We start from the raw sequence: 12785 nt of genomic DNA, 5'->3' as shown, positions 1-12785 counted from the left end.
TCATTTCCTGCCAAACCAAAAATCGTTTATATATAACATCAATAAAATTTTGAACAAACTAGAAAAATGGGTTGAACGTGCCCAGGTGGAAAAATTTAAATAATTTATTAGTTTTACGATCCTACTCAAGGAACACATACATATTTGACCGTTTGGGAAAAACCAAAAATGTTTTCAATATAATTAGCACAATATTAATTTATATTCTCGACTTAATACATTTTTATTAACTTTTTAGGCTTATAAAATTATTTACAATTTTTATAATTTTTATTTTTGCATCGAATACTTTTTTTTTAAATTTTTTTTTTTTGTAGTGGCATTAGTAAGTTAAGGTATTTAGAAAAGACAGCTAGCAGAATTCCACAGTTATTTTCTCAGTTATCAGGTCACAATAACCACAATAAAAGGGACCGTTGAAGCGCCTCAAGAAATCGCTGAGCAACAACAACAGCAATGAAAGCCTCACAGTTGCAACAATGTGGCAAATGGCCGGCAACAAATGTTTTCAATGGTTTGTCGCCCCAACAATAAAAAGCAATCCCAATCCAAGACACCCGCGTTAAAGAGTTCCCCACCTCATCCCGCTGAACTCGTGAAATGTCAACGAAGCGGGCAAAACAGAGAAAACAACAACAACAACATGAACCAATATCAACAGCTGCGAGAGGAAAAACCTTAAAGGTAAATTCAAAGTGTGCCCAAATGACCCAGAACTTGTCACAGCCAAGCGTCTAATAAAGAGAGGGTGAAGGGCGGTTTGTCCACTCTTCGATGTTTTTTACTCAATGACTAACTGAACAACAACAAAAGCGCGGCTCAAACAGCTTTAACATTTATTTACCGATTCAGTTCCCAAGCTGTTAACTAACAGAGCTTTTAGTCCTCTCAGAAGACAAAGAGACCACGCATTTCTCTTTTTGATGCGGACTAATGTTTGACCAATTCTTTATTAGCCAATGTTATCTGTAACAGGATATAAGAGTTTCGGCGGACAGTTTGCAAATTGAGGGTCTGTTAAAAGGTAATCAGGTACGAATGCTAAAATTGCACATAAGCTGGTACATTTCTTAAATAAGGCAATTCTTTACAAAGTTCAAAGTCTTAAAAAATAGGATAAGATGTAAGATTGTAAAATACAAATTATTAGTTTGGAAAATATTAAAAATCACTAAAAATAACGAATTTAGATGCCAAACAATTTAAAAAATAAATTTTAAATCGAAATCGGTTCAGATTTGACAAAGTCCAAAATACAGTCAGTAAGACCGTACGAAAGCCATTAGAACAGAAAATAGCATGAAAGAGAAATTAATATCTGAATGTCTCTTAATTCGTAAGAGCTGTTGTTGGGGTATCGTTTCCAACATTTATCGATGACACAAATTTATCGCCCAACCGCCGTCCTAAAATTTTCAGGCGCGCAATATCAAAAAAATTTTGCTAGCTATAATTGCTTAGTTTTGCAAAAAGATTATAAAAATTTAATTATATTTTTGTTAATTTGATAAAATAAAGATGATGGTTTTTATGCATGCTGGGAGCTCAACACTCATCGTGGGGTAAATTGGTAAAATTTAATTCCACATCAAAAGTTAAAAAATTAATTAAAAAATTCTGCAAAAATGTTCAAAATTCTAGCTTTAATAATGAACTTAATTTTGCACTTGGATCTAAAAATGGGAATGGAGCTTTTTCCGAAACTAAGGCTGCCACACCGTTTCCTGGGAATCAAGGCTGCCACATTTTTCAAAGCTGTTGGTGTCTCTTTTGTGTGTTGGTAGTGCATTTAATGTTTTAACAATACGGGCAATAAATGTAATATAAATCAAATTAAAATTGTGTTTAAGCATTCGTGGAGTGTACGCTTTTGTTTTGTCAAGAAAAGCTGTTGAAACCCACGATGCTTATAATATTTGTAATATTTTGAGTAGATAAACAACATTTTAAACGAATAACAATATACAGGAAAATGGATGACAAACGGAAGTATTCGGTGATATTTCGTTGTGCGGTGCCCAAATGCTTGTATACCACGAAACGTCTCTACAATCTGCACCGTCACGCCAAGACACACAAGAAGGAACATTGGCGCTCCAAGCGATTTCCGTGTCCGTGTTGCGCTTATGCGGCTGCAACACGAGCGCATTTGAAGCGTCACATGGGCAACAAGCATCCGACGGAGGATATTGCGGCCCACGATCTTACGGGTCTCGCCTACGAGGACCTCGAGCAGATGGAGAAGTCGAAGGAGGAACAGGAACTAACGGAACTGATGGACGAGACGGACCAGAAAGAAGAGTTTATCGAGGGACCCGTGACAGTACTGCAAATGGTCACGCCGCTGAATCCGGAGTCGGAACCGCTGCCGGGGCAAATGTACTGCAATGTAACACTTGAGGGGGAAGCCTTTCGATTGATTCCCGTGGCGTTGCTTCCGGCGGAAGCAGCAGCGAAGGAGCTTTAACATACGTATAGACTACTTGTACTTTCTTCCCTCTAGGAGGGATACGGATTATTACAGGTCTACAGACTTCATCTCATCTTAATTGAATAAATTAAATTTAATCGTTTATTGCAGGCCGTAATACTGGAGTCTGGAACTTGGAGCATTTATCAACAACGGCTACCGTTATTTGTGCAGATGTAACTAGTCAGGACGCGAGGAAATCAGAAAACAAAGCTCCCGAAAAGGATGAGGAGGAGGAGGATCATGTCAAGATTCCGAGAAATTGGCAATTAAGTACAGACATGCTAACTTCTGGAAGATCATCGCAAAGATCACGGAATTTATTTGCAGGCAATGTGGGAATCGAATCGGGCATTTTCCAACACTAAATGTTAGGGTTATTCCACCCAGATGAAAAAGTGGAATAGTGAAAATTTAAATATTATTTCATATAATGTAATATATAAAAATTAACAAATTTGTAAATATGAAAACACTCACGGGCCTATTGAATATTTAATATTAACTTTAACTGTTAATTCGACGAAGGACTATATGGCTAAAAAATGTAAATTTCTTTATAATTTATTTTTAAAAATATTGTAATTTTAGTTGAAGGTGGAAATATGATTTTGACAGTTTACTAATATTAAAAGATTTTCGACGCGTAAATTGAGCTCTGAAAAATTACAGCTTATTTATTCAGGGAATCAAACCGATTCAAATATCGGTTTCGGTTTTGGTTCTGGTACGTCCTGAACAAACTATTTAGGCAAAGGGCTATATTTCGGTTTTGTCCTTTCGGTTTCAGTATCATTGCCGATACGTTAAATTTTTAAAATGTTTTAATAAAAAATATGATTACAAATAAGTTCTTTTTATCCACATAAACTATAAGGTAAATTATAAGTGAATTGTCAATATGAAGCAAAATTATATACATACATAAAGAAAATTAAAAAAAATTTTGAAAAAATATACTAGTACAAACATTTCGTTTTTCTGTTCTTAGAAATAATTTATTTCAGTTACGACGGCTTCGATTCCAGTACTAAAAATGAAACGGTCAGTTTCGATTCACGGTTCCGGTACCGCTTCTAGTACTATTTTGTGTATATAATTGATAAAAGTAAATAAATTGAATAAGATTCCTATATTTAATTTTAAAAATTCACTGTTGGCCGTAATTTCTACTCTTCGTCTTTTTAGACGAAAGTCACTTGCTTAAAATCATATTACCTAAATGAAATAAAATAAATGCTGTTTTACAATGGAGTTGTTTATAAGTGTATAAATACAAACTTTTTAAAAGCAAAGCTAATTTAAAAAAAACGGTGACAGGTGAGTAATGAGAGATTAACATTGCAATTACTCTTTACCTGTTCAATTCTCTTTGGCTTTGCAGCATTGATTACGCGTATAAGAGTTTAACAGTATCACTTTTGATGTTACTGTTAAGTGATGCCATTTTGAGTATTACAGTGAGACTTTGGGTCCGCGATATAAGAGCTGCTATTAGTCTGAAAACGACTTCGACTTGGAACGGTTGGTGTCAGCGCGTTGCGCTATGTAAGCGGCCAAATCGAGTGCGAGTGAAACGGCAATAGCAAAGTAGTGTTCAGTGTGTGGGAGTGCGAACGGGCAGTAAATGTAACACGGAATAACGGTGCATACGAATGCCAAAAGCGCCGAGTGCAACTAAAGCGCATATTAAATTCCATAATATTTCAATTATCAATTTCTGATTGTTGTCAAGTGCTGCAGCAGCAGCCAAAGCTAACAAATACAAAGTGAAGTGCAAAAACAAAAACCGGTTCGCCTCTGCAGCAGTAACAACAACAACAAACCAAAAGCAAAGGCAGAGCTAAAGCAAAGGAAGGCAAAGGCAGCGAAAGAATTTTTGTTGCTCTCTGTGCCCGTGTGCGTGTGTGTCCGCTTTGTGCTTGTGTGCGAGAGTCTTGTGGTCCGGCAGCAGCATCTCTCTCTCTGCCCAAAAGAAAAGGCAGCAGGAAAAGGCAGTTGATATTTGTTGTTGCCACTCTGCCGGCGCACTGCTGCTAACCGTTTGTGATTTGTTTTTGGGCCCAGGCGAAGAATTCATATAGCCAATGCGCAAACCTGTTCCCCTTGCAGCAACAACAACAGTAGCAGACAACTTCAAATGACGACAACAACAAAAACGACACCAACAAAACAAAACAAGCAAAAAAAAGTGGCACAAGTGAAAATTCCTGCGTTGTGAGTGTGTGCGTTTTTTTTTTTTGACAGTCTTCACCAAAAGTGAAAATCAATTTGCTGAGTGTGCGCGGGCTAACCATAAGAGAGCGACCGAGCCTGAGAGCGCGAAAGAATACTAAGAGAGCGAGAAAGAATACTACGCAGCGTCGTCCTTTTGGGACACAAATACTAACCCACCCAGGCGAGAACGAGAACGAAAACTTAACGAAAAATCTACCGACTGCCGATAACAACAATAGTAACAACAACAACTACAACAAATAGCAAAAAGTAAACAAATTGCCGCCCCACAAAACCAGCAAAAACAACAACTAAACAAAAGGTCAGTATCCACTTTTGTGGGTGACCATATTTAAAGATTAATTCCAGTTATATTAAGTTTGACCATATTTATTGATTAATTACGGTTATATTTAAGTTAAGAAGACAAAAAAAGTGTATTTTGGAAAATAATAGAGGTTTATATTTTATTGGTCACATAATTGTAAAAAAAAATAGTTTCAATATATAAAAATTTTGAAGCCCATTTCATCTCTATATTAAAAAAAAAATGAGAACTATTGGGTTAGTCAAAACATACAATTGATTATCTCTAAAAAAATAAAATAAAATAATTCTTATATCGAGATTTTTATTTTAACAAATTTACATACGTGTATAATAGTTATATTTCCTGACAAAAACCCAAAAAACACTTTGAAAGTTGAGAAAATATTTTGATAAAAATTTTTCTGTCTGAGTAATAACAAAACAAACAAAACAGAATTGAATGTGAAATTTAGAACAGTTTTATAACGTCTGAAAAAATGAAAATAATGTGAGGATCAAACCTTGCAAGCTCTGGTATTGATGAATATAAAGTATGTAAAAATATGCACAGCAAATCAATTCCCTTATAATATCTTCTTGCCCATGGTCACCCTAATTGAGTATCCGTGAAATACTGTTATTCACTGATCGTTGCACACTTGAAGCACTCATTCATTGGCCAACCACGTTTATTCTTAGCGTTATCGCACCTACAAACGATTACTAAATACTACTCTTTTTATTGCACTTCTATTGACCTTCGCTTGTGCTTTTATGGCGCCAGCAGCATAAAAAGAAGATACGCCAAGAATCAACGATGCGATAGAATTGCGAACTTTAGCTCTTTTTAATTGCAGTTAAATTCTTGATAGCGTACACATAAAAACTTTTTGAAATTGCCTAAATGCAGTTCTTGAACTTAATTATAAAATGAGTTCGGGGGGCGTCTCTTTAGTTAGCTAATGTTTTATTGTTTCGCTTGCTTAACTACGACTACCAACAAAAAAAGTGAATAATTTTTGGCGTGCCAACTCGTAGCATTCAAGTTTTTAGTGTATGTAGTTATTTTGAATTGTTATCAGATAGGCATAAACTATTGTTGTAACACAGAGTTGAATACAAACATGAACACACGTAACGCTCGTCGCAGTTTCGGTTTGGAATTTTCGTCTATTTTATGGGCTAGGCGCACGTACAGTCGCCCAGTGTGACCAGACTGTATCAAACAGAGATCAGATTATACTAGTCTGTATACAGAAAAACTATAAAATAACATACGTTCGCTAAATTAATAGCCATTAAATTATTGTTTTTAACAAAATTATATTCTTATTTTATTAAAATTATTGGCATGCGTCTTTGGTCCACAAATTGATAAATCTGAACAATAATTTTGAGCATTTCACCAAATTAGCATAAATTTATCAACTAAATTGCAGACACCAAAATCAAAAAAAATCGCAACTTAACAGATGAAAAAAATTGACTTTTATGGTCACTCAGAGAAACAACAAATTTTGATTTATTTAATGAGCAAAAATTGTCGGCCGTAGGCGGCAGCGGCAGCGGCAGCGGCAGCGACTGCGACTGCGACTGAGGCAGCAATGGCGAGATTCGAGATTTGGGCACAGTTTGTTTAGGTGGTCAGTGGTCAGTGTTTTTTCTTTTTTTTGCTGCGTTGCTGAAAGCTTTACAAATTTAAAGCAATTTTCGGCGTTGCTTTTTTTGGGGTCAATTAAATTAGACGACGCAAAGTCGTCGAGAGCAGTGAATGGAATTGCTTGAATTTTTGTTACTAGTTATTAAAATACAGTCTATAGACAAAAACAGTCTATAAAAAAATATTCGCTATAAACATAAGAAAATAATATTAAGAGAGATTCTTTAGTTTATTTGTAGAGAAATTGTTATTTAAGTTCTCATTTTTTGACAAAATCCCTATTCATTTATTTCAAGTTCTCTTGAATGATTTCCAAGTAGTTGGTTATAGAGAATAATATCTGGAGTCCTTGGCTCAAGTTATCTGCTATTTTAGCAGCAAGTCACTTGATTTTATTGCTTTATATTTCCCATTTTGTTTTATATATTCTTTTTTTAGTTTTGTTCTTTAAGCTTTTCTTAAGTCGGTATCCTTTTCGCACAACTCATTGAAGCTAATTATGCTGAAGTTGTGGGGGTTTTCTTTTCTGCTAAGTGCTTTTCTTTTCACTTGGCTGCTCTTTTTCCCGCTGCTCTCTTTAATGCCCTTCGGGCCAATCATACTTGAGTTTTTCTAGGGAACTTCTCAAGCAACTTGCATTCATCATGCAAACAAAAGTTTTGACTTCTGTCGAAAAAAGTAATAAAGAAAAAAAATTGCCATAATGCATACACACACAAGCACACACACACACAGAAGCAAAACAACAACAAAACAAAAAGGAAAATCGATTTAAAACAGATGATTTGCCATGCGGCGCCTCTCTCGAGATACGTATCCGTATCTTAGTAGCTCATCGCACACTCCCGGAACTAGAACCGGGCCCAGGCCGAGGCTGAGGCATATTTCACAGGCAGTTAAGATGTCTGCACGGGGCAGAGAGAGCGATAGAGAGTGAGAGAGAGATGCTGTCTCTGCACAGCACCCGCCTCCCTTTTTTTCCACCATCTATTTTACGCATTCTATTTGTGTGTGTGCCAAATTTTCGCTCGACTTTCAGCCAACAGCTGTGACCGTGTGTCCGTGTCCGGGCTGTATGATATTTTCCGACCCGGGCCGAGGGCTTTGGGAGAGGGGAGCTGCCAACCGACTGGTGTCCTATCATTAACACGAGTCCTGATGTGCATTTAATGAGCAAATGATTAGCATTTTAAGCATTTTTATTGGTGCTTCTTGAAAGTCCTTTAAGTAGTTTTGCATTCCGTCTTGGCCATCCCATAAATTTCCAATGTCCTCAAGAAGTTAATTGAACTGTCAGGCATTTAGTTTATTGGCCATCGATTTGTTAATAGTTAGGGTCAGTTACCTCTCGCTGCACTGATAACTGCTGATAAGGCCACACACGGGCAGAACGCCACGTGTGCGGTTGATTAAGCGATTTATTCTGTGGTGCGGGTGCTGCAAGTGGTGCGGTTGTGGGGCAACTACCTTGTCCTTTCATTGAAAGCCTTTAAGCGCATTAAATTAATGATGCCAATGCGAAAGATGAGCTGATTTATGAAGCGCGACATTCAAAAGGGGCAAACAAAATGAATGTCTCTAGAAAAGATAAAAATAGCAATGGGATATCCGCTACTGGGATGGAGATAATGGCACTTTAAGAGAAAATTCTCTACAGCAGATCGATTCAATGTCATCATCTTTATACAGTCGAGGCTTTAGCTAAGAATTTTTGTTGGCTCTAATAACCAATTATATTATTATCCTTGAACTAATTTCTCGCTCAAACACTCGCACACACACACGCACAGACACGCACACTAGCTCACTTTTTAAACAATACAATCGAAAATGTGCAAAAGCCATCAGATTCCTCTTTCTCTCAGTAAAATCAGTAAAAAGCAAAGTTCGAACTATTAAACGCGGCACAATGCCAAGCCCTAGAATCGCAAAGATTCCTCCACTTCCCCTCCAGTTCACTTTATCCCCCCTGTTCTCCCCCGGCTTTCCGGCCAGCTGCCCACTTATATCCTGTCCGGCGCAGCAAATGAAATTAACTTGTCGCCCAAGACTCTGCCTCTGCCCCTCGCCACGCCCCTTCTGCCACGTCGCAGTTACCAGCTGGTTTTGTAGGGAAATGTATGTGATTTTCTCTGAGCTGCATAATGCAATTAAAAAACATTTTCTTTTGTTTTTGTTTTCCTTTTGCTTCCTCTTTTTTTTCTCCCTTTGTTTGCTTTACCAACGCAAAAAGAAAAATCAATAAGAAGAGCATGTGAAAAATGACTACATTTGTGGTCACAATGTACAACAACAACAAAAAAATAACCAACAACAGCTACAACATTTAAATTCACTGAGAATGGTAGTTTAACTCGACTCTAAGATACCAGTACCTCAGCTATTAAGTTAATTTAGAGTGAACATTTCTGCCAAGGAATTATAAAAGGGTATTAATTATATTCCTTAGCTTTAATTAATGACAAAGCTGAAAACTTTCTAAAGTTAATATAATATTTCATTGGATATTCTCCAATTTTAGTACCGAATGTTTTACCAACCTTTCTAATTTTTAATACCCTTTCACTTGAAACTTTTTTTTAAATCCAAATTCCTATTTTTAAATATTAAGCTTTTAATTTAAAACCGGTACTTTTCTTTTAGTTTTAATTAATTCTAGTTTTTTTATTTTTTTTTTTTAATTTAATTTAAATCTTTCTATGAAATATTTACACTTAATAGATACTGTTGCTTAAGACAAGTTCTAAACTATATAAATATAGAATATACCCCTTAAACCAATTTTTTCGCATATAAAAATCAATCTGGCACAAGGATAAATGATATGCAGAGGTCCTCGAAACGCAAATGTGAAATGTGGGCGTAATGTGAGAGTGAGAGTGTGTGGAGTGGTAACGTTTTAACTATAAATGGGAGCACAATGAGCTTTTGCATTATGAATGAGGCACAATATTACTACGCCTGATAGTTGTTGCACACACACACACACACGTACACACACAGTTGGGGATAACCTTCGACTGGCTATCGAACCCAAATCCATAATAGTATTTGTAGCAGCTCTTGGGATTTAGCCCGAATACTCGAGAATGCTCAGCTGGCTTTAAGCTATCTTGTGGTAAAGTCAAAAACAGATACAGCTATAATAATAACAACCATAAAACTGGAACTGTAATTAAGTTTGCCTTTAGCCACATGCCGCCTGTCTTGTATTTTTATCTATTTATTAATTTTTTTTTTAGCTATATTAATCTCGTATGACATATATTTTTCAGTTATTTGTAAATTTTATTTGGTATGGAAAATATAAGAAAACAAACTACAGGCAGACAGAGGGGGATGGTGTTTCAGTTACTTCCGATAAGTAGTTACATTGAAGGCATACCTTATCGCATTCGAATTTTATTTTTTCATTGCATTATAAATATATTGTATATAGAACTTTGCTTGCTTCTAGCTGATATTGCTCTCAATTGCATGCGCTTCCTTTTTGAGTCAGTGTTGTGGATAATTGTGGCATGACTCTGCGGATGTTTCTCCACAATCGGCAATTCTCATGTGCAAATTTCTGTTTGGTTTATCAGTTGTTTCGGTGCAAAAATTGTTCATGCAAATATTTGCTGTTTCTTTATGCATACTCTAACGTATTTATTCCCTGTAAAAATTGAAGTGGTATAAGAAAGGTTTAATTAACATAAATAGAAGGTAAACAGGGTATTACCAAGTTAAGTCTCTTAATCTCTTGCTTGTTTCTGTTGAATGTTGTTCATTTTGCTGCCACAACTAAGTGTGGAAACCTTTTCTTTAATTTTCCATGGAATTCGTATAAAAGGATGCGGTGCCACGCCCCCAGGATAAAAGTTCGCAACATAATTGAAGTGCAAATTCATTCATTCCAACACAATTATAAGCAAATCAATTGGTATTAGTGTTATTGTTGTTGCACAACAACAACAACAACAACAACTTCTAAAAGTACATGAAACATTAAAGTTTATGAAGCTCATTAAAAGGAAGGTGAAATGTGCGTCAATGCCGTCAAATCAGCATTTTCATTTGCATGACTCAAAGTTGGAATCCTAATGGAGCTCGTCACGCCATTTGGCCAAAAGTAGCATGTGGCAAGTGGCAAAAAGGGAGAGTCGGTTAAGTAAAGTTCGTCCTGCGCAGAGTGGGAATAAGGAAGGATGTGGAGCACGCAATGCGTTGATATCGGAAGTGGCAACAACTTTAAGCAATACGTATAAAGTTTTCCAAGTTGTTGGCCAATAGGCTTATGTGCGGCTCAAACTTAAACCGAGTTGAACGAACTTTATTCGATATTCAATTAAACTTTGCTTTTAGCCAGGATAGAATATAAACCAAATAGTACAGCTAATTAAAAAATATATTAATATAAAACTGTTAATTGAATTACTGAATAATTTGATTATAAATTTTGCCAAAGCCGTGCAGAAAACTTAACCAACGGCAGGAAAAAGAAATAAAAACAACATTTATAATATTTTTAAAACAATCTTGCAACAGTTTCCCCTCTTGTACTAAAGAAACTCTTGACAAAACGTAACAAAAAAACTGGAAAAAACTTATATTTTTATTTCCGTTACTTAAGTGCAACTAAATTACGCTAATTGTTTGGCTGTGAAGAGCGTCGAGTGGTCTTGAATCATGGCCAAAAGAAAGCAAAGAAAAATGGCAAGAAAAGCGCAAAGTAAAAAATGAATACAAAACAAAATGTTGGTGAATCAAGCGAAGCGCAGGAAAATCGCAGCAAAGAAAAGTTTATAGAAATAAAAACCTAATAAATTATATAAAACTTGCTGATGAATTTCCCGGCAATGCTTTCAATTTTGTTTAGAAAGTGCCACCGCCACAGAAAACAAAATAAGACAGTCGAATGACACTGAATTAAAATTAAATGCCAAAAACAAAGTAGACACACAAAAACTGAAGCCACAAGAAGTGGCAGAAGAAGAAAAAGAAATTTAATTAAATGAAATGAAATAAAAAACAAAATCAATGGCCAAAATGAAAGCGAAGCGCGCGCGTTGCATTTGAATTTGTATTTTTACTCGTATTTGAAAAGGGTGTGGTCCGGGATTGAGAGGTTGCTATATTGATAGATGTCTATGTCAGTGTGTGAGTACAGGGTATTTGGACATCGATAGCACTACAAATATTTATGGGGTACAATCTGAAGGACGCTTGCGTCACACTCACTTAACTTTTGTTTTGATTTAATTTCTTGCGAAATTTGATGGATCAACGTATGGATTAACAAAGTTCACTTAATACTAATGACGTTAGCAAAAAATATTTGCCCTAAAAAACAATATATAAAAATAAACGGCGACTTGAAAAATCATTATTAATTTTTGATGGAAGACGGCCACAACAAACGCCGTTCAGGGAACGACAAAAAATGGGCTTAAATATTTTATAAGCGCGGCATTTGTCAAAAAGAAATTGGCGCAGCAAGTGATCGGGCAAGTGAGTAAGATAACAAAAACACTGTCCAACATATGAGTGAAAAATTATTCGTCATTTACCCTATAAAATATCTAAAATATCTAAATTATCATTTATAAAATTTCTGAAGCTTAAAAAAGATTGAGTATAACTTTATAATAAAAGAACATATAAAGGTACAAATCGCATATATATATTTTGATTAAATATGTCAATTATTTGATGTTTAATAGGTGATTGAATGTGAGATAATATTTGCATTAACTTTATAAATGTTGTTTATGAATTATTATAAATGCATATATGTCACATTTATTTAATTGCGATTTTTGTAAGCTAAATTTTTTTTGAAGGATTAATTGAAAAATTTGACCAAATCTAAGACCTTTTTGTAACGTTTTTTGCTTGAGCTTAATAATTGCTTGATCTAAATTACAAGTAGTTCAGTGTTAGAATCTTACTTGAAGAGGAGAATCGTATAGAATCATTGAAGAGGCGAAGGCTTAAACTCATTTCCGCGCTGCTTTAGCGACAAACTGAATGTACGACAATCAATCAATCAATGTAACAATCAAGCATTGTGAGAGAGTGATAGATGCTAAGATAATGGGCCAAAGCAGGCTGAGCAAAAGGAGAAATGGATAAAAAGAGAAGAAAAAG

The 12785-nt window shown here is 35.5% G+C and overlaps 2 protein-coding genes across 2 annotated transcripts in view; both read left to right on the top strand.

Moving 5' to 3' along the window:
- Positions 1-1826: 1826 nt before the first annotated feature.
- On the top strand, positions 1827-3136 carry LOC117783964 (RE1-silencing transcription factor-like). Its single transcript, XM_034621545.1, has 2 exons — positions 1827-2524; positions 2582-3136. The coding sequence occupies exon 1, from the start codon at positions 1973-1975 to the stop codon at positions 2465-2467; it is 495 nt and encodes a 164-aa protein (XP_034477436.1). The 5' UTR covers positions 1827-1972; the 3' UTR covers positions 2468-2524; positions 2582-3136.
- An 833-nt stretch (positions 3137-3969) lies between these two features.
- Positions 3970-12785, top strand: part of LOC117785479 (pneumococcal serine-rich repeat protein) — a 77096-nt gene continuing 68280 nt past the window's right edge. Inside the window, exon 1 of the mRNA XM_034623527.1 lies at positions 3970-5009. The gene's annotated coding sequence lies outside the window, so the exon portion shown is untranslated. The remainder of the gene's footprint in view (positions 5010-12785) is intronic.

This window comes from Drosophila innubila (genome assembly GCF_004354385.1).
Source record: "Drosophila innubila isolate TH190305 chromosome 2R unlocalized genomic scaffold, UK_Dinn_1.0 1_C_2R, whole genome shotgun sequence".
NCBI lineage: Eukaryota > Metazoa > Arthropoda > Insecta > Diptera > Drosophilidae > Drosophila > Drosophila innubila.
This window is presented reverse-complemented; position numbering and strand designations above follow the sequence as displayed.

Bases quoted from the DNA above. Each gene is read 5' to 3' on its own strand.
- LOC117783964 (XM_034621545.1), top strand. From the start codon at position 1,973: ATGGATGACAAACGGAAGTATTCGGTGATATTTCGTTGTGCGGTGCCC.